This window comes from Temnothorax nylanderi, unplaced genomic scaffold, assembly GCF_030848795.1.
Source record: "Temnothorax nylanderi isolate EJ_2023f unplaced genomic scaffold, tnyl_v1.0 TNYL_tig0018_pilon, whole genome shotgun sequence".
Taxonomy (NCBI): domain Eukaryota; kingdom Metazoa; phylum Arthropoda; class Insecta; order Hymenoptera; family Formicidae; genus Temnothorax; species Temnothorax nylanderi.
Window position 1 is genome coordinate 12,010 of NW_027249080.1, and position 22,170 is coordinate 34,179.

The 22,170-nt window shown below is 37.7% G+C and overlaps 3 protein-coding genes and 1 non-coding gene across 8 annotated transcripts in view; 1 reads left to right on the plus strand and 3 right to left on the minus strand.

Annotated features, from left to right (window-relative positions):
* On the minus strand, nt 1–10,928 carry LOC139768762 (uncharacterized). The gene is made up of 4 exons (XM_071699282.1): nt 10,516–10,928; nt 5,320–5,462; nt 4,297–4,585; nt 1–3,827 (listed from the first exon to the last, which is right to left on the minus strand). Exons 1-4 carry the CDS (start codon nt 10,583–10,585, stop codon nt 3,613–3,615), a joined length of 717 nt encoding a protein of 238 aa, XP_071555383.1. The 5' UTR covers nt 10,586–10,928; the 3' UTR covers nt 1–3,612.
* A 1,388-nt stretch (nt 10,929–12,316) lies between these two features.
* Trnaf-gaa (transfer RNA phenylalanine (anticodon GAA)) lies at nt 12,317–12,389 on the minus strand. Its single transcript has one exon. It is a non-coding gene; the product is annotated as a tRNA-Phe (tRNA).
* Nucleotides 12,390–14,195: 1,806 nt separating this feature from the next.
* On the plus strand, nt 14,196–17,305 carry Wmd (serine-threonine kinase receptor-associated protein wmd). Of its 4 annotated transcripts, none has more exons than XM_071699286.1 (5): nt 14,196–14,576; nt 15,479–15,777; nt 16,015–16,244; nt 16,488–16,624; nt 16,703–17,305. In XM_071699286.1, exons 1-5 carry the CDS (start codon nt 14,462–14,464, stop codon nt 16,912–16,914), a joined length of 993 nt encoding a protein of 330 aa, XP_071555387.1. In that variant the 5' UTR covers nt 14,196–14,461; the 3' UTR covers nt 16,915–17,305. The 4 variants fall into 4 exon arrangements, with proteins under 4 accessions (XP_071555387.1, XP_071555389.1, XP_071555388.1 ...); XM_071699288.1 differs by lacking the exon at nt 14,196–14,576 and adding an exon at nt 14,698–15,027; XM_071699287.1 differs by lacking the exon at nt 14,196–14,576 and adding an exon at nt 14,698–14,981.
* Nucleotides 17,203–22,170, minus strand: part of LOC139768763 (uncharacterized) — a 28,493-nt gene continuing 23,525 nt past the window's right edge. For both annotated transcript variants that reach the window (XM_071699284.1, XM_071699283.1), the window contains 3 exons: nt 19,998–21,644; nt 18,603–19,655; nt 17,203–18,401 (listed from right to left, as the gene is read on the minus strand). In XM_071699284.1, the coding sequence (XP_071555385.1) occupies nt 18,132–18,401; nt 18,603–19,655; nt 19,998–21,644 (2,970 nt within the window). In that variant the 3' untranslated portion in view covers nt 17,203–18,131. The remainder of the gene's footprint in view (nt 18,402–18,602; nt 19,656–19,997; nt 21,645–22,170) is intronic.

A 22,170-nucleotide genomic window follows, 5' to 3' on the forward strand; every position in this document is an offset into this window, starting at 1 on the left:
TTTCATGAGATCTTTCTTTATTTGGAATACAATTTTTCTGCGAAGACATATGTGTATAATCGCAGGAACACGGTATAGATACAATTCCACGTAAGATAACTGGAAGACGTACGAGATCGTTATTTAAGTGTGAACGAAAGCAATAATGGATGGTCTAAGGTATTTTCGTTAAAATGGTCCCGCGATGATGTGCCACTTTCGTCTTACGAGAAATTTTCTAAAAAATGATTTCCATACATAAGAAGGATACCGTACACAATTATAAATTCTGTCAATAAACTTCTAAACAACATACAGTTGATAAGGATGATCAAAAGTGTTGCAAATGTATGAGTGAGGTGATTTTTATTAAAGATTGTTCTCTTCCGGCAGTTCTGATTTAAATTCCCTGGATCACAAACTATGGGATATGGTATATAAAGCAAAGGCCTACAAAAAAAGACAATTTAGAATTCTTAGACACGCTTTCGTTATAAAACAAAAAATTAAGCATTTCGAGTAACTTACATAAATTACGTCTCTCTTTTGTAATTTCCAAGTATATGTTTGCATTAAATTAAAATATTATGTTTAATTATATTTTTATGTGACCAAATATTGACAGAATTTATGTCCAGGTTTTATACTATTATCGATTTGACGAATGAGGATTGTCAGTAATTGGAAGATTATCCTAAGAAATTAGATATTCTATAACTAACTTCAATAACTAATTTCCAACTATAACTAACCTTTGTATAGAGGAATTTTCAAAAATATTATTTTCATGACTGTCTGCTATTTACGATTCTTCCTAACAATGCAACGAATATGTTATCAGTTACTTTGTTCATAGACATTACTATTAAAGAACATATGTCGTTAAATATTAAATAAAGATTATAATATTGAAGGAACAATTGGATGAAAAATAGATATGTATCGTTTCCAATACGACAAAAATAAACGGACAAAAGAAAATTTTACAGCTGTCAATTTTTGTTGACAAGGGATAATGGAAAATTTAAAAAAAGTGTGCGAAAAATTGCTTAAAAATTAATATTTGATAGATATTCCAAAAGTTTTTAATTGATTTCACAGATCAAAGAATAGTTTTTTAATTACACAGAAATAATTTAGTTCAATTCTTTTTTATTTTTCGTTCATGAGATCGGTAATGAATAATGATTTAAAAGTTGATAGAAACAGGAGACCCGATATCTAATTTTTATTGTTTTATATGTTTATCCGTTCCTTCGATTGTTAAGAAACGTTGAAACGTTAAAAAATAAATTTTTTATTCGTATTACAATTCTATATTCTAAAATTGTCAAAATCAATAGTAGTAATCAGACATTCTATGAATCTTTATGAAAGAACAAACTCTCCGATCTAAACTTGTAAACCGTTAGATAAAATTATCCTTCGTGATGTATATGTCACATTGGAGACTACTTATCTACATAATTATCTATATAAACAACCGATTTCTTGTCGCAAAAGTATACAATCCTATCGTCACTTTTACGTATTGCCTGGTCTCTTAGTCATGAAAAAGAATATTGTTTCGATACGACTCACGTTGAAAAGTAATTTTTCAACACGATAAAAAACATTTTGGAAATATCCTTCATATACGTTTAACAAAGCCGCTTATAATAAATTATTGCTACATCGCTATTGTCTATATACTCAAAAACGGTATTCATTGTCAGACGCGATTATTTCGCACATCCAGGAGTCGTAGAAAGTAAACAATCTTCGAGACTAGAGCTGGAGAGTATTTACAAAATCGAGAAAGCAAGGACTGCGTTTACAAAAGTAAATATCGCGGTTTATAAAACTATAAGTGTCATATCGAATACAGTCGAACCTCCGTATTCTGAATATCTTAAAACCTCCTTTAATTTTCTTAACATTTTCTCTTGTGCTAATTCTCATTATATGTATTATATCAGCCAAAATACTCGCATGATTGAAACGATATTTTCATTCTATGTCATATGTCGTTGGAACACGTGTAGAAATTGAGGGTAAGAGTTAAGAAGAGGGAGGGAGCTTGGTCCTGACATGCTAAAAATATGGAGATTTGACTGTAATCGTAATATTGCACATTATCGTCATGCGGGTTATATTCGATATTATTCTTTTTTTTTAATACTTGGTTTTTTGGTATAATATGATTAGTTATCATTAAAATATTATATTATACATTACTCCATATATATGTATGATGTAATATATAATAGTATAATAGTAAATATCATATATACATATACATATATATGATATTTATATACGTGTACAAAGATATATAATGTATATATAATATATATTGTGCATATATGAGATATGTTAAATGTTAGGGGTTTTATTAAATGTCATCTTTCTTATTGGTACGATTTTTCACTTGACTACGTTTCTATTACTGTTCAATCTTTTATATGTATCATGTAAATGTTGTAAACTATTGCAACAAGGGATTTCCGTTATTCGTCATTGGTATTATTCTATTGTAAATATGTAAGGTTATGTATGGCGGTATATATTATTTCACACACACACGTACGTGTGTGTGGTAAATTACACGATCTTCACTACAATATTTGATTATGCACCTATTAGGATATGAGGTATGACGAAGAGTATTGTTAAATCTTTTATGTCATATTATTGTGATCGACTAGTAATGACTAAGCTCATTCTCGGTAATATTGTTTTTCACACGTACATAAGGCGGGCTGATGTACATGTGTTGTGATTAATTTATGGATTATAGGCCGTCGTCTACAAAAACATTCTTATATCGAATCTATACAGATACGAATTTTTTATTCACTGAATAAATTACTAACTATGGGATCTATAAATTGAATCCATATCAAATAAATTAAAATGGAAGAATTTCACGTAGTATTTAATTAGAAAATAATAAGTTCTATTTTTTATATCTGGTAAAATGTATAGATATTAATTTATCAAAGGACTTCTACGTGAAGAGTATTCAGTCTATCAATTAATGTCCGAAAAGATTCTTGATAAGGCCATCTACGTAAAAAAGACATTCGAATAGGCTCTTTTTTCTCACTCGTTGAAGATTTTATAGGAAAAATCTAGACTAGACATTTTAGGACTATGCCTTCTACGCCGTTTTTGATTACATCCATGATGTAAGACAAATAATTGAAGGCACATCCTCGATGGAAAGAAAATGATTCTCTTTTATGATAAAAAAAGACGCGATGATCCCTTAATGGTAAAGAACCGCTAAGCGCAAATTCTATAATTCTATAATTTCATAACCAAATTATTTTATTATATTTAAAAAGTATGAGATTACATTAAAAATAAATATTAAGAAGAGTTTGATATAAACGTCATTCAATTATTCACGCTGACCAATAAACTGTAAACGCCAGATCTATATTTCCGATTTTCATCGTTACATACTTTAGAATCAGTCTACTCTCGGGGATCTGTTTTCCTTCGCAGGAATCTGTCCTTCTTTTAAGAACTTCTTGTTCTTAAAGTCACATTTAATTAAACGATTAAGCTAGCCTTTTGACCAACGTTAATAATATCGCAGTAATCAGAAGTCCGAGCGGGACTTTGCATAACTCGTTATCAAACGCTTTAGAAATTTTCGCCGATATCCCAATCCCGCGCTAAGTTGAAAACTTCGAAATCGCCGTCGGGTACCTCGGGTTTATCAGGTGCGACTAATATCTCGGGTCGCAGTGCCACACAGTCTCTCGGCGAGCATTCGATGCGGCCTTCGGAGCCGCAGCTGCATTCGACGCAGTTCCCGGTTGAGTGTGGTAGTGTCTCACCCTGTCGATACTCTCTTCCTGTAATTCAAGTTTCATAGTACATACGAATTTCGTATAAAAAGGCTGGAACCGCGTATGTATATATGAACGCGCGCGGCTTTTATAATATATATAAAAGAAAATATAGGCTGTGTCAAAGTATATAAAAGCTCATGCGCTTTTATCTTGCGCCGAGACGCTATGAATATTAAACGTACATTGTGTTCCAAGACGATGTAAGGTACAAAATAAATTTTAAACAAATTTTCAGAGATTTGTTTAAAAGATAATAACTACGCTATAATAAAAATGCTTTTGAAAATAAATCATATTAAAATGTTTCTAGAAATCTATTAAAATTAGATTAAATAAATATGTAATAACGTTTATATTTTCTATAAGTATATGCGTAATTAAATTATATTGTTTACGACGGTCGATATAAAAATATTTGAGATTTATTAAAATATTAAGAGAGATTAATTAGGAAAGAAAAATTAATTAATACCCATCACGAGGCAAATGGCCGGTGCAGAAGGCGTTGTGCTTGACAGAGTGCCGTTAATTTCTTTATGTCCTTGTTGGCTGACCGACGAGTCAAAATTTCCGGAAGCCTCGAAGCCATCCACAATGTCCGTACTCATTCCCAGAGATGAAGTGTAATTGCTTTCCACCGCGGTCGATCGCAGAGAAGACGGGTCGAGCGACGAGGCGGTGTTCGAATTATAATTTTGCCACCAACAGTAAACTTCGCCGACGACGCATAGGCAATGCGAATTCGCGTCGTACGACGGTATCTGAGGGAGGAGGTAATGCGTTTAGTAAAAGAGTTAGTAAAAAAAAATATAAGAGAAAAAAATGATATAAAAATTCAGTACATGCTGATTATTACGTTGGAGGATATAAGGACAGAATAATTCCACTTCTCGCATTCACATTATTTTTTAATGATAGATTTTTCTAATTTGGAATAGAATCTTTCTCAATGTTGAGATGTCAACAATGTTTGAGTTACGAATAATTGTAAAAAGAACATCTTTTTCACGAACAAAACTTGAGAGAGCCAAATGGATTACGTAGTTGCTTTCATCAGTTTATTTTAGTAAAGTTTACCGTAATAGAATCCTCTGATCTCTGAGAAAGTTAGTTACAGAGATATGATGCTAAAGATACTGAAACTGTGATAAATAATGATCCTTCTCAACACTTTCTCAACACTTAGGGAAAGATCGATACGAGAAAAGGAGAGAGAAAAGAGAAAAAATTTTTACTTGCAAATGTATAAGTGCACAAGCGTATGATTTTTATCTTATATAAAATTTATTTTATTTAAAAATAAAAAAATTGTGTTATTATTAATACTGTTCGTTACATTTTTAAAACTAGTTTCTTATTAATTCCTATAAAAATTTAAAGATATCAACGTTTCAACTTTTTTTTTTCTTTATTTCTTGACGATTGTTCGCTGCACTGTGCACCGAAAAGAAATGTTCTCTATCGACATTCGCCAGTATACTTCATCATTCGTTACCGTTTGGCTGTGAGAATAGGAATTTCCGTCTACAATGCACTTTTTGAAAAACGGGTCCTCTGTAGTGACCTCATCATCGCCGTCGTCTCTAAACGTAACGTCGTTTTCATCCAATAAAGCCTGACTTGTCGCTCTCGCAGGTGCTGTAACCAAAATGAAAGATCATCAATAGCTGAAGAATTGCTTTTTTTCAGCTGCTGTTTCAATAATTCAAATTTCAAATTTTCTTCCTTAGTCGAATCACTATTTATCTCAAAGATATGTGATTATTTTAAATCACTCGTTAATCTCTAATCATAGTTATCGTACAATCTGTCGTTTGTGTAGCATTCTCTTACGAAATCGTACATAATTAAACGATCGTTTTAATTGAATCCGCTCGCGAAAATTTGCACGTGTGATACGAAAGCGTACTCATGTGCTCCACAACCCAATTTCATAATTAGAGCAAGCAATTATGAGTGCGCCTTGCACGACTTAGAGTCTATCGTGACCTGAGTCCAGTTGTACGAAAATAATCTTTTAAATAATCTTTTTGTCCTAGATAGAAAAGACTTGACATAGTGGAATTGTCGTACTTTTTTGAACTCTCAGGTATTTTGTACAATTGTATCACGAAATCAGAATATGTTTAAAATATCTGATTTTCAAAAACAAATCAATCAAAAGGTTAATAGATTAATATCTATTATTATATTCTCTGAAAAGTCCGATTCTTTTACGATAAAAATTAAGGAAGATTATTTGCTAAATTAATGTAAGAAATATTTACGACTTTCTAAAAGTTGCATCTTTCTTTCTAATTATACTAATTTTGTACAATTATGCAATAATGTCATCGCATATCCATATTAAAGCTAAAATTTCACTGTGTTCGGTGAGAACTATTTGTATATTAGGTCATTATTTTAGACAGTCGTGAAAGTTCATCGGACGGTCGTTCGATCGAGTAAGATCGAACTAATAAAATTGGTGTAGCCTCGACCAATTTTACGATGTAGAAAGTTCACACATGGATTTAAAAAAAAAACGATGTTTTAAATAATAAAAATAAACAGTCTAAAAAAACAGAAAGTATACTTTAGAAAGTTCCACTAATTAATTCCAATTAATATTATATATGATTCTGAAACTAATCAGCTAGAAACTTTTTCTCTCAATTCGTAAATCACTGAACAATTATTGTTTTTTATACTGTAATTGAAAAAAATCGGCTTCAAGATTTTGAACATATTGATCTTGGGTATCTCTCAAAAGATAAAAGATATTGCATATCGAAGCGACGAATGTGATGAGATACAAAACGTGGTGTAGGATAACGAGCGAGACAAGAGATCGATACGCGAAGAAAATAGGATGGTATGTACGTCGTACTTAAACAAATAAATGTTGTAGCTACGTGATGAGCTATGAAGCTCTGGGACGACACTAGGATATTAATCAATCGAGCTTGTAGTTAACAGAATGAAAAAGGCAGTACTTTCTGCTTTATATACAGACGATGTGTATTTGCGATCTTCAATTATTTAGGACACCAAAATTATGGATAAACGATTCAGCGAATACGCCAATAGATATAAACGAATCGACGAATAAGAGGGCTGTATGTGCAAGCAGCATGTACCGTGCACACCAATATTTTATCATATTTGCAATAATTCTTTAGAATTACGATAATTTTAACATATTCGGAGCATCTGTCGTGTCTAGATATTCGTGCACTTGAAATATTCAGAATTATAGTTCTATCGATTTATTTAATATTGTATGACATTTATTATGTAATCCTCATTATCTATTATTAATCTTCAATCTTTGTGTATTTAATCTTCTACACATATAAAACATTTATAAATATACTAAAGTTAGAATCTTGCGTCGTTTTTATACATGAATATCTAGACTTAAGATTAAATATTGACTTAAATCTAGACTTAAAATTAAATATTGCTTTTGAACTTTTTTTAAAAAGGAATTAATCAGAAATAAACCAAGTCCAATAAAATTGCATTAATTGGGCTTTGAAAATTATATATTACAAAAGAAACGGATTTTTAGATTTTTATATTGTTTATTTTACGAGTTTATAAATGTATAATCTTGTTATATTATGATTTGAAAAAAATAACGAATTTCTTTTTCACAAGACTGTATTTAATCTATTTTATTCTATCTATATATTTGTCAACAAAGTAACAGTTATTTAGTTTCAGTAACTTCTCGACTGTCATTCTGTGTATATTTACGTGTTGTAAATTATAAAATTGGAAGTTTATTGCACGAGTCCTGAGTTAAATGCAGCTTTTTCTAGGGCAAATTACGACGCTGAGCTACCGCAAACGAACGCAAAGTAATGAGTGACTTGGGTCTTTTTCTCTTATTTCTCGCTATTCTTGCGACTCGTTGCTACTGTGTAAGTCATTACGTGAGAGCGTGGAGAACCTCTATTCAAAAAATTCCTTTTGTTTTAAACCGTGCCTGACGAAAGCATTTTAAATTAGATTCTTAAATGCCCATAGGCACGCTGCAACGTATAACATGTATCGATATAAACCGTATTTCCTGTTTCCGATGTGACCGAGAAACATTTATCAGAGCTTCCAGTAATCAAGCTTTGATAGCTATAGTAATCAAGTTTTGAAATATATATATATTAATTCTTTAATTAATACAGATTTTTCAAGCATAAAAAGTTACTTTATTCTTACATAGTAATATAAGTACAGAGACACTCGTGCGTCACAAGATTGCTTTGATGTTAATTAAAAAATTTAAAGCAGAACTATACTGATTAAATAAATTACTGAACTAAATATTCAAGCAAATAACGCGTTCTTGAAAAAAGTACCTAGATGCAATACGCATAATTCCGAGTCATATATATAATTTTTTATTAATACCAATGAATTAAACAAAAACATTTCAAAAACATTTTTTATGTTTTTCATACATGTTGTGTGTTATCGTATGACATAATCTGAGAACGTAAATAAGAACATTAATAGTTTTAATCGGTATATTTTACTTAAATAATAATAATTTTGTACCCTTGTATATTACACATATTAACACGTAACTTACACGCGTGCCAATTAATATACGATATCGTACAATATTTTTAACGAACAGATAAATGTAATAACCCGGTTTTTATCACCTTTTTAACAAATCGATTCTTGGATTAACAAGGTGGTCATTCGAAGAATCTTTTGAAATCGTGAACAATGGCTCTTCGTTAGCGAAGTGTCCGCTAAAGCGTCATTAATTCAGCAAATCAACTGCGTTGCTTTATCTCCACTGCACTTTACCTCCTCCCCCTACCATATCAAATTAATCAATGGATGAGGTATGGCTTGCAATTAAAACGTGTTAATTTAATTGTTATTGTTACAGCTAATCGTGTCATTAATACAGTATCACTGACCAAACTAATTTATTTAACGATTAAAAATATCCCTTAATCTTTTTCACCTCTTTTGCAAAAATAGATTGAATAAAATAATTTTCAAATTATCTTACTGTATATTATTTTGGATACGCGAAACAAATCGTAGAAGTCTCCGATCGAGAATATGTATTCGGACACGCATCGATTATTGTGAATTTGCAAACGGACTTGAAAGTGTCGCGATTACTTAAAATATAATATAATTGTAAATGCAATACTTCGAGTGGCGGTGTTAAGCGTCTTATCTACGGCATGCAGCGACCACGGATGTCGCATAATCTGCGCTAAATTTTGCCTATTATTCCGCGCGCATCAGTAGATGTTAATAATATTACAATATTCAAGAATCAATATTTTTGCCTCCCCGGCTATCTTGGCGATTGAAACACTCAAAATATTAATAATTTTGTGTTTAATAATATTAGATCATCGCCCTCTATTATTAATTGCTCGCTGCATAATGTTATTATAATCGTATATACTGCACAAATAGATAACGAATGATGTACGACAATGGACAAATAATAACATTATAATATATTACTATAAAGTAAACGGAAGAATTAACGGGTTATTAATGATAATATAATGTACGTCTGTATTTAAAAAAAAAGCTTATTTTTTAAATAAATATATATCTAAAAAATAAATTAAAAATTGAAAATTAAAATATTAACCCTAGACCACTATGAAATATAATATATAGGATATGCCATATTTTATCTTATTTTAGAATGCGCGCCATTCTTTTATAACATATGACAAAGAGTTTGGATGGGAAGGAGAGAGAGAAAGAGAGAAAGAGAAAGAGAGTTATAAATCTCTTCTACTAATTGCCACACTGCGCAATATTTATTAAGCACTCTTATCAAACTTTAAAGTGCCGCGGGGAACAATATATCTAGTTATATTTATCGTTACATTTTGCGAATTGCAATAAATTAAAATTACGGTAAATAGTTTTAAAAACTTACATAGGTGTTTTCTTTATACAAGTAGAGCTTTTTAACAGCGTAAAAGTTGTAATTAAAATTTAAATTAAATTTTAAATAAGATCACTGTTTTTAGTAGCTAGAAAGTAAAATTTTAAACAAACGATATCAAAGTGACGTGTCTGATATTTAGAAAGGATATTCAGGAAAATGTATTTTTTTCTAAATAAAGTGATTTTATTACTTTTTTATGCAATTAATGTTTTTTAAATGAATATTTTATTTAGTTACCAATTGTTAAATCAAATTGACTGCTTCGTATTTTTTATATTTTGATATATCAATCTAAACAAATTTATATATTTAAAAAAATGATTAGAACACGATATGAACAGCAAGGTAATTCGTACTCTAGCTGGGTGTTTTTCAGATGTTCAGGAGATTGAGAGTTGCAAAATTAATTTTTGCAGTATTTTTTCGATACGAAAGTGTGCTTTTATTCGTGTTTATTTTCACACGAGGAACAGCGTCGGATATGGCGTTTCTCCCTCCGCGATTAAATTCTTCTCTCAAAATTTAAACATTGCACGTGCAATCTATATTCGTACATTTTTCAAATGCAGAATGTGTCAAATGTACCAAGAAATTTAATACAATTTCGCAAAACGCAATAATATATCTTTAAATTTAAATCTAAAATTTAATAACATACATCCTCATTCGGCGACAATTGGGGAAGGCACAAATGCGGCAGGTGTGCGCCAGGAAACATATGTACACTCGCAAATACGTGCGAAATTCGTACAATACACTCACCGGCTATTGAACGGGCGACGTGACAGCGCAGCAGATAACCGACGACGAGCAGCATCCGCGGGAGCCTCATCGTTCCGCGAAGCGTGGAATACGGAGAGCCGGCTAATTTGGGAAGCGCCGAATCGGCGAAAGGCACGTGAACCTCGTGGCAGCTCTCGCGCGGCGCGACTACCCCCCCCCCCCCCCCCCCGGGACGAAGGCCACGGACGCGCGTTTCACCCTCCGCGTCTTTTTTTTTTCGCTTCTCTACATTGACATTCGAGGTCGAGGGCCTTGAAACGGTTTTGGAGCACGGGCGACGGTCGCCGTCGCCGCGGAAGGCGAGTTCTCCCCCGGTAGCGCTTCGCCCTACGTGTACGCGCGGCTGCCAGCGCAGCCAGCGGTCGACATTCTCACGCCACGCACGTCAAGGTCCAACTGCGAGCGACCAATCCTCGATACGCCAACCGCGGCACGGCAGGTGCAGCGGGTCTCTCCTCGGGAGTATGCGCACCACGGGACCGTCGCGTCGCTTCGTCCTCTGTTCTTCTTCCTGCCGTCCCGGCTGCTGCTGCTGCTCCATCCGATACTCGAAACGACGAGGATTCTCGCGAGCCGCGAGCGCGCGCTCGCAGCTTTCGAGGTTCGAGAGGAAAGTACCGAGGAAGCTTGACTTACCCCTTTTAAAACTTGAGGAATTAATTCATCGTCCTGATTAATCGAGAACGCATTTTTCTCAATCTTCCCAAGTTTTTTTTTTCCAAAGCAATGAGGTTGCATATACCGTTCAATGCAATCATGCCGTTATTGCCGTTGCATTGTATTCTTTGATTAAAAGTTGATCTATTGGAATGTCTGAAATGCTGTAGCTATATCTCTCGGTATTTCGTAACTGGACTTTAAAAGTATGCTTCGATAAAATGGAGCAATGCGCAAAAAGATGAAAAAGATTAACCCGGGAACGGGCGTTTGAATTTTTCTGCATAAATAATCACCTGGGGTGATTTTACGCTCCAATTAGTCATTATAGTTAATTACATATTGCGTATTTTTGATTGTTTTATAATTTATTAGTATTTGAGGACAATATGTATATGTAGATTTATGCAACATTGAAAAAAATACGGAAAACAAAACAAATAAATAAAAACGAAAGGAGCACATTAAAATTACTGTGATGTGAGTTTTATTTTTTCGATACGTGATTTTTCGTGTAAAAATCACCCGGAAAGCGCTTCCCGGATTAAAGTGTTTGACATGCATTTATTTATGATATGTACATATTTTCGTTTATACTTGTTATTATTAATTATAACTATTAACCCTACACTGTGTACATGGTGAGTAATTTTAACGTTCTTTTTAACGTTAATTAGGCTGCGTTCGGGGAGCGCGCGATCAGCGCTATTTGCTTATTCTATCCTTGTTTTATACCTGATGAGCGATAAAGATAGAATGATGCAATAGCGCTAATAGCGCGCTCTCCGAACGTAGCCATGGAGTGTATTTTATATCCCAACATTATATTTCAATTTTCGTTGTTCTCTTTGCTAATTTACAATTAAATAAAAGTAGGTAATATTCTATTTATCTTCTAAATAAAAGTTGACAGTATTCTATTTATCTTGTAGATAAAGACAAGCGTAAAAGATAAGCGTTCTTTCTTAATTGTGAAACAATTTGTGCAGCATTCGATCAAAAGAAGAAGTTTTAATCTATGAATTTAGAAGTTTTCGAGGTTGGAGTGTATTTTATACGCGAATAGGATTAATAATCGTTTTCCTTAACGTCTTTTAGTAAGAAGAAAAAAAAAATTTGCCTCTGCCGAAACCCGGGATTGAACCGGGGACATTTAGATCTTCAGTCTAACGCTCTCCCAACTGAGCTATTTCGGCTCGTGAGGAGGACGTTCGTTGGCAGTCTGAAAAGGCATTCTCACAATATACGCAAGTCACGTATGATTCTATATAGAGACATCGAGATATCATCAATTAATTGTACATACGTATTATTTAAAATTACAGTACATAATTGTGTAATTCTTATTTAATCTAGCTTTTATTGATTTTCAAATATTTTTCGAAAAGCGAACGAAATTTCTAAATAATCAATAAACTTTATACTGAATTTCTGTTGTCATATTTAGACGTTATGAGATTTCTCATCATTTGGAGTAAAATATTATGAAAATGAACGATATTTTTCATCGATGTAGATTTTGTCCTCACTTTTTTTATTTGCACTTTCTTATCTTCTATCGTGTAAATTCTGCATAATTCAGACAGTAATATTACGAGGTAATATTAATCATTGGTATATTGATTAGTATCGGGGTCAGATTTATGTGTCGCAATCATCTTGAAATTTTCTCCAATTTTTTTTTCCAATCCTATCCTTCGTATGTCAAGTGATTGACAGTAAACGCACGTTGCAAAAACGCGCATTCTATGAAATGCTAAGGTTACTTAAACCAAGAGCGGAAGGGAGGGAGAGCTGTTTTAATTCATGGTCGCGATTCGAGAAGGATCTGGAAGAAACCACTTACAGGGCCAAGGCGATATATGTTCCGACAATAAAATGCGTGATAATAGAAGCACGCGCAGTAAGAAAAGAGGAAAAAGTAAACCATTATGTACTTATTGTTAAATTCGTAGTGTCAAATTATACTCAATTTGAGTCAATTTTAACCATTCCCATAAGTCGCCAGTGTTCCTACTTAATATGTCGTTAATTTAACTAAACCAATGAAGTTAAAATAACACTGTTTGGTGTTAAAATAATAAATTTCGACACGACGTGGTAATTAAAAATAACAAAATGTTATTTAACTCAAGGTATAGGTTTAAATTTCATTCGATAATATTTAACAGTATTTATTATATATCTTTGTCCTTTTTATTATATATATGAAAATTAAAAAATAGATCTTGGGGATTCGCTCAGATCTTGATATCTATACTTCCAACGAGTATATTTCCATCGGAAAACGTAGTGGATTATTAAAAGAAACACTCTCATGGATAATTTTTCGTTACTCCACCAAATTAGATACTTCTTGGTTCTTTTTGACCGAGATATGCGAAACGTTTGAATCTTGAATGATAAGTGCCATTTCAGAATAGTGTGTATTATTACGCACAGCGTGCAAGTAACATTGGAGTATCCGCTCGCTCGCTTCCTCGGTGTGTTGACAATTTAAACGTGGACAATTCAACGTGTTCCCTGTGACGTGCGACGAACAACAATCTGCGTAATCTTCCAGTAATCTTCCGTCGTTAAATCTAAAATCGATGAAGATTTATCCCGCCTTCGAATCCCCTTAAGCCGCTTACTTATTTGTCACGCAGAAAGAATATTTCACGTACATATTTCAACATGTCTATATTTTTATTTCTACATTATACAATAATATATATCTTATTTGCTGAGATAAATATATGAATTCGTACGCGACCCAGATGTCTTCTGGAAACACCAATTCCAAGTCAACTCCGAATCCCGCGACGCGGAGAACGGCATAAATTTGCAAAGTTCGGGCAGAGTTTTGCGCTTGGCGAGTGCTGGAACTCGCGTAAATAACGATCGCGCCTCATTTCGGAAAGGCAGAAAGAGCGATATATTCGCGGGAGACGTAGACGGGAGAACGAGAGAAAAAGGGAGACGAGGACGCGGCGACGAGGCCGCGCGCCCGCGACGCTCTTCCTGCCTCGGAACTTAATTGTCGGTACGCGGGCGATCGGCACCGCGCCGTCGTGGCCGTCGGTGCTCGGTGCGTCGGTCGTCGGCGTTCAGTGAGTTCAGTCGTGTTTCGTACGCCGAGCGGCCAAGTCGAGCGCACGTGGACGCAGTGGAAGTCGCGTGGAAACGTGCGCGCGTCACCATCCATCCGCCCGTCGTCGTTAGGAAGGAAGAGGAAACGAAGGAAAAAAGGAAAACGAGGGCCGACGGCGACCAGGAAAACGGAGCGATGGCCAGCTTGAGGCAGACCCCGCTGACGTGCAGCGGCCACACGAGACCCGTGGTCCACCTCGCCTTCTCCGACGTCACCGAGTCCGGGTACTTCCTCATCTCGGCGTGCAAAGGTGATGACACACGGCGAGACACGAGTTTTGCGCGAAACACGGGGGCGAGACCGTTCGGCCTAGACCGATCGTCGTCGCGTCTCTCGCTCCGATTTTTTCCCCCCCTTCCCTCCCGACTCCCGATCGGTTCGGCCGCAGTCCGCACGTCCGATTCTCGATCGCCTTGGCCCGATTCTTTCCGGTCGCTCCCAAGGCTCCGCGAGGCGCTCTTCGAGGTTAGACGCGCGTACGCTCTCGACCTCGACGCCGCGGCCGCTTCGCGCGCGATCTCTTCCTGCCTGTCGCGACGCGACGGCAGCTCGATTCGCGTCAGGAGATTGAACGGGATTAATTAAATCATTAACGTGCCCCGTGTGTGACACACTGCAGCAAATGTAGTTTGATGAGTCATTATTATTAGTTGAGGTTAATCGAAGAGCTTTAAACACTTTTATTTTCCATGATGTTCCACGCAAGTCATGCTTGATACATGAAAATTTTTGTATTATAAAATGATAAGCGATTTTGATTCTTTTCGAGCTTTAACTTCTCTAGATATTCTACAAAATAGATATTTTTGAAGCATAAAATGTATTGCGTAATATAATATGTGGTATAAAAACATTTTATGCTTCAAAGATATATTAAGTTAAAATATTTGGAAAAACTGAAGCTTTGGAAAAGAGTATTGTTTACAATAAAATATGCTTTGAATATGTCGATCCAGTGAAATAATTTTTGCGAAAGCTGAAGCTTCGAAAGAGTTAAAATTGCTTATTTCCTAATTCAATGTGTTATCAATTATATTTTTGGAATTATTTGGAATTATTCATATTATACATATATATTTATCAATGACACATTGAATTATTATAAATGAAATTATGTGAATGAAATATTTAGGAGCAAATAATTTTTTTCAGATGGCAAACCTATGTTGCGGCAAGGCGACACTGGAGATTGGATCGGTACGTTTGAAGGACACAAAGGGGCAGTGTGGGGTGTAGCGTTAAATCCACAGGCTACGCGAGCTGCGACTGGCGCAGCAGATTTTAATGCCAAAGTCTGGGACGCGATTACAGGAGAGGAAGTCCATTCCTTTCAACACAATCATATTGTTAAATCTGTCAATTTTAGTACCGATTCCAATAATCTGTGTACTGGCTCTAACGAGAAGATTGTACGCATTTATGATCTTAATAAACCAGAAGCAGCTCCACAGGTAAAATTATATAAACTGATAAACCGTTTGTTCTTTTTCGAGGAACTTCCCGAACTGGTGGCACACTAGTACACAATAAGTTAGAGAGACAAGTATTTTGTTTCACTCCAACTTATTGCACCAATGTGTCAATCAGTTCAGGACGTTCTTCGAAAAAGCACAGATGGAATGATATAAATACGATTTACAATAATTATCTGGGTTAATGTAAAATGTTTCGATTTCTTTCTTTTTCAGATCTTCTCAGGTCACACCAGCGGTATTAGGCACGTCACTTTCTTCGAAAATAACACCGCTTTAATTACCTGCGCAGATGATAAGACACTGAGGGTATGGGACAGAAATAGCGGGCAAGAAGTTAAGAGACTAGACTTCCCTGCGGTTCCAAGTTCCATGGAGGTGTCGAAAGATGGAAACATTATTACTACCGCTCACTCTAACATTGTTACCTTTTGGGATAGCAAAGAGTACGTAACATTTTTTCTCCTTGTTATAACAGTTCTTCGAAGAGTCATTCTAGACGAAAGAAACCTTGGGTTTCTCCTAGTTTTTCTTCAATTTGAGAAGAGGATACAGGCTTTTTGCCAAGCTATCCAGCATCCTATTATAAAATTATTAAATATTAAAATAATATCAAAACATTTTTATAATAATGAAGATTAACGCTGTTTTCATATGGAAATAATTGTTTCAATTTTTCAATTTGTCAGATTAACCAAGATAAAAGAATTTATGGCCCCGACTCAGGTCAATAGTGTCAGCTTGCATCCGGATTGTACTATTTTTGTGTGTGGTGGGGAGGACTTCAAAATGTACAAGTTTGACTATAGTACAGGGGCGGAAATAGGTAAAATTTTTTATTTCCTGTAATTTAGCAATTTTAATCAAAAATAATCCTGACTGTATGTAAAATTTGAATTTACAGAATCTTTCAAGGGACACTTTGGGCCTGTACACTGCGTACGCTTTTCACCGGACGGTGAATTGTACGCTAGCGGATCCGAGGATGGTACCTTGAGACTGTGGCAGACCGTAGTCGGCAAAACCTACGGATTATGGCGCTGCGTGGAACAGCCGCCCACAATACAAGAAAATGTCGCCGTGGTTAATAATAAACAAGAAGTTCCTGCAAGTTAAACTTGAACCTCAATATAAGACAAGAAAATCTCCAGATGTCTTTCCGAAAGCCTAAAAGCAGACCTCTCGGACCAAACTTGAGTGGATGAATATTCTGCAAATTAAAACGCGTCGAATATTTATTATTTGGGCCGCCGGAAATTCTTGTAAATAACTCATCCATCTAGACAGAGATCGCCCGCCTCCACCGTGGCCTTTATTCCAAAACTACAAGTGAGGACCAATTTCAGAGCTCGCGGAGGTGCGGGGGATACAGGATTGTTTGTATTACGAGGAGAAACAACAATGAAAAAGAAATATTAACATTTATTAACATTATACATGTCACGTTATTATAATACAAAATTAGGTAGAGATGTAACGAGAGAAAGAAAGACAAGTTCATAACGAACGTTGCATTTGTATTTCTTCCGAGCCGATACCGTTCATCATTCAAACACACGAAACGACATATCGATACGTGACGCTGACACGTACCACACAGCACACATGATATCGCGTGTCTATTTTGACATGCTTTGTAATCATTTCGATCTTAATTTCCGCGGTAACGTAATATCGCCATAATGTGCAGCACGACAATCCAATACAAGCCGTTTGCTTGTACGCGCGTTTATCTACTGCGTTAGTCCTGGCAATGACAGGTGTTCTAATCTTCTTCTTTTGAAAATATATCAAATAATCTAATTACGTAAAAATTCAAATTGCTTCGAATATTATTCGAAACCGGAAAGTCACTTTCAACAATTTGTCTGTTTCGAATAATATTCAAAATTTGTGTTATATTCTACATGATTCAATGTGTCTTGAAACCATCGCTACCTCCTAATTCAAGAAGTTCCATGTCCCGTTCGCGTGTCTTTCCGCTCTCTTTTATTTTTCGACGATGCGATCTCGTTCTTCTTCGGTGAACTACTTGCGTCTTATCATCTATATTTACACGCCGACAGGTACTCTTTCTTTTATCTTCCGTTAAGTATCTCCTGCGTCATGCGTATGTTTAAAACATGCTCACTGTCCCCCCTTGTCTGTCCGCTGTATTTGTTTTTTTTCCTTTATAGTATTGAGCTTGAGCACGACTGACCGGTTATGAAATTTTGGGATCGCGTTTGTCGTACAGTCTCTCGAAGTAAAGGCAGTGCGTTTCCTGCGTACAATACGATAAATCAGTTAACAAAGAGTTATGAATTTTAAGTCTTCCCATCTCTTTTTCGGATTCAGCCGATGAATTGCGAAAGGTCGGGCAGCTTGAAGCCGTTGAATGAGGCTGGCGTCGGCGAACTTCTTATATTGTTCGTGTGTGGCGGGAAACCAGAGAAACCCGAGCCGCTAGGCGTGGTGAACTGTTGTAGCCTCGCGTTACTCTCCGAGGCTGCCAGCACGAAACCGCATTGGGCGGTGCACACGTCGTCCCGCAGAATCGCCTCTCGAGAAGCCTCTCGTAGAAGCTGATTGCAGTCCGTGACTCTCAGTGAGGCGCATTGCGTCTGCAAAAAGGAGAGACTTGTTTTTAAGATCTACATTTTAAGATTATAGATTGTTGTGTGTGTATACGAGTACATAAGTGTTGATTTGACACTTCTTTTTTTTCTATATGGACCGTAAAAAGATGAAGTTTATTTGGTTCGAGTTGGAAACAGGAGATTCGAGCTTTTATGCGTTTCTTTTCATTCAGAGAATATACTTACGCCTTCATTGGTGCAAACGCAACTAGTGCAAGGCGTAGGGAAGCCAGACTCGCCGACCGCGACGTTTCTTCCGCCGATCTGACAGCCGTGTCTGGTCTCTCGCCAGGCGGAGAAGTCCATGTGGGGCATGGAGCTGCACGGTACGCGCGGGTTCAAGAAATTACTGGGTAGGTCGAACGCCGCCCTCTGCATGTCCGTCTGGTGGTCCATGTTCTCACACATCACCTTGGACAGGGTAGTCTTGCGAATCTCCGCCATCTGATGCTCGGTAAAGCGGATGTTGGGATCGTCGGTCTCGTACCAGAAACGATCGCACTTCCTCGACTGTCTGAACTGAATGGCGATGATGCAGGCGAAGGTGGGCCCGACCAGGCCACCCTGAAGCGGTCGCTCGCTCATACCGCCCGGGAAGAGATCGATGTCGTCCACGGAGGCGTATATGCGTTTCATGCGAGCTATCACTTCCGGCGCCATTTCCCTGGACAGATCCTCGAACGTGGTGGCCTTCTTCAAGTTACAGAGCGCTCGGTAGTGATTGTACGACGGCAGTCCGTGATCGCGGGCCCGGTGAATGTTCAGGGCTATCAGATCCACGCCGGAGTGCGGGATACCGCGTTGCTCGAACAGGTGATTGGTCACCTCGCCGGTGATGAACTGATCCAACGTCTCCATCGGCGTGGCCACCAATCCACATATCATCTCGTCGATCATGTTCTCCTGATAGAGCATGTCCGGATTGAAGAATCCGTCACGCAGCAAGATGGGCGGATCGATGTTCTGATAGTTGCGGTCCATGCGCGGCAAGTGCGGCCGCAGCAAGGAATGACCAATTCGGAAGGCCGCGGTGGCGAACTCATTGAGCACGCTGGGATTGCAGGTGGGCGAGTACTCCTTGTAGTAACCTTGGGGCAATAATTTGAGACCGTACAGGCTAACGGCATTCCAGCCGAGAATCCTCGGCAGAAACTCGTTGTACGTGATGTGTTGCAGCATCGCGCTAATGATGCGTCGCGTCTCCTGGAACAATTTCTCGCCGTCCCAGTGAGGATTCACCTGTTAAAAAAATTGTCATATTAACGAAGAAAAGATTATTTTTATCTGGTTAGCAAGGTGTTAGCAGTCCGCCGATTCGTAGTGTCAAATTATACTCAATTTAAGTCATTTTTACTATTTCTGTTAGGTCGCCACTGCTCTTACTCAATATATCGTTAATTTAACTAAAGCAATGTTAATTTAACTAAACCAATGGAGTTAAAATAATAAATAGTTAAAAATAACAAAAAATTATTTAACTCAAGATATTGATTTGAATTTTATCCTTTAATATTTAACAGTGAATATATGACGACAGAAAGTTTTTTCCAATCCATATTTTAATAAAAAGAGAAGACTTACGTGCCGCAAACCTTCCATCACGCGATTGTGTTCGCGTATCCACATGGTATGCATAATTGCCAGGGCCGGTTGCTCCGAAGCGCGACCGTCACCGCCGATGAAGCAGAACCCCGATCGCGCCTTGCACTCCGGATGCGTCGGCGATTGCGGCAATAGGTCCCTGCCGCGATTCGGGTGCGTCGTAATGTTCATGCGGCCGTTGAAGCCGCGCAGGAGGTTGCAGATACACGAGTTCTCGCCGTAGACCACCGACGCGTCCAGAAAACCGGTATTCTGATTCACCTGCTCGCGCGGACCCAGATGCTGCTGGCCCGGCAACGATCTCATCGACGGGAAGCACATACGCGCGCCCGACGAGACGTTCACGGTGGGATAAAAGTGATCGCCCGGCGGCACGGGGAACGGATTGCACTCGGGATGGACGGTGCGCGGCGAGTCGCACGATCGGCAGCTGGGAATCGACTCCTGAAAGCCCTTATGGATGGGTGTCATCGTCAAGTCGTGATCCAGGAATTGCGCGAACTGCATCACCATCAGCGTGTAGCGATTGTGCAAATTCGATATGTCGGGGTGGATCACGGTGGAGACCACTCGGGGGTTCGGCAACGCCGCGCCGGTAACGGAGGTGCTTCTCGGTTTGGAAACGCCGTCCTCGTAAGCGGGCGGCAACAGGCGGGCGAAGGTGGTCAGCGATTTACCAAGGCTGGGATTGCGCAGATTGTTGCAATGACCCGACAGGGTTCGGTAGGGCGTGGTTGGATCGCATCGGGAATCGTCCACGGGACAGTGGACCTCCTCGTGATTCGTCGGCTTGTTATGGTGATTCAGGAAACCGGAGATATCGACGTTCTGCAGCAGGTCGGAGAATTCGTTCATGTTGGGGAAGCCCAGGACGTTCTCCGTGTTGTCGAAGATCTGTCGCCTCCTGCGCCGAAGACCGTGCACGCCATTCAGAATCTCATTCGTAGCCAATTCGTACATGATGGACGAGTTGGCGAGCAGCAGGGCGTCCTTGTTGGCTTTCGAGAAGCTGGCCGCGGTGCCGGCAGCTGATCGCGGGTCGGCGATTCTCTGCTCCAGCCAGGCGTTGTACTCCAACTGCTTCCGCTCGATTAGCTCCTCCTCGGCTCTCTTCACCGCGGCGGCGAGCACCTCGGGGCTGATCTCCGGCAGAAGCTGCACTGGCTCACCCGTGCTCGTGTTTATCGAGTTGTGCTGCATCACAGGAAGTGGCAGCGGATCCTCGGTCCACGCCGCAACATTCAGGGACTCGTACTGCTCGCAGTTGATCCTGCTGTTCAGGTACTGGTCCTGTCGGATGAACACTCTCGGCTGGATCCTGCGGATGTTGGTGTTGGCGCATAGAATACTGGCGAGGGACACCTTCCTGACCTCGACCAGCTGCGTCGCCGTCAGTCCTGACGGAGGGAGGTCGTTCTCGTACCAGAAGCGGTCGGAATTTCTCATCGTCACAAACTGCTTCTTGAGAAGACACTCGAACGTTGGACCCACAGCGACGCCCGTGGCCGGAGTCTCCAGGATACCACCCACGAGAAGATCCACGTCCTCCACGTTCGCGTAAATCGTACTTAGCATCTGCGCGTGCTCGGATCGCATTACTCCCGCTAGATCCGTGAAGTTTTCGATCTGTATCAAAGCGAATTGAAATAATTATCACAGCGATTGTATAGAGACATCGAAAATATCCCCGAAATAAGAACGATTTAAAAGGTTTCTTGATAAAATAAAAATTATTAATTTATTAATTACTGATTTATAGGCACATTTATAATTGTTTTTAGATTATTAACTCATAAAATTTTATTTTATCGTTAAAAATGTTATTTCAAATGCAAGTTTTCTTGAGAACTATTTTGAAATCTAATTCTATGTTATGCTATAAAAGTATCACTATATCTCTCTCGTGCTGACCTTTGTTCGCCATTTTTGGTTTCATAAATCTTCTTTCTAATTGTGCAATTAGACAATACAAAAGAGTACCATGTTTAATAATGTTTAATGATTTATGATATTTATTTTACCGTGACAACTTCTCCTTATATTTTTATTTTAGGAAACTAACAAAAATGTGTAAAAATGATGGCGGTTCTTCAAAGATAAAAAATCACGTTGCTACTACTTCTTTATAAAAAAAGGATAATAATCGTATAGA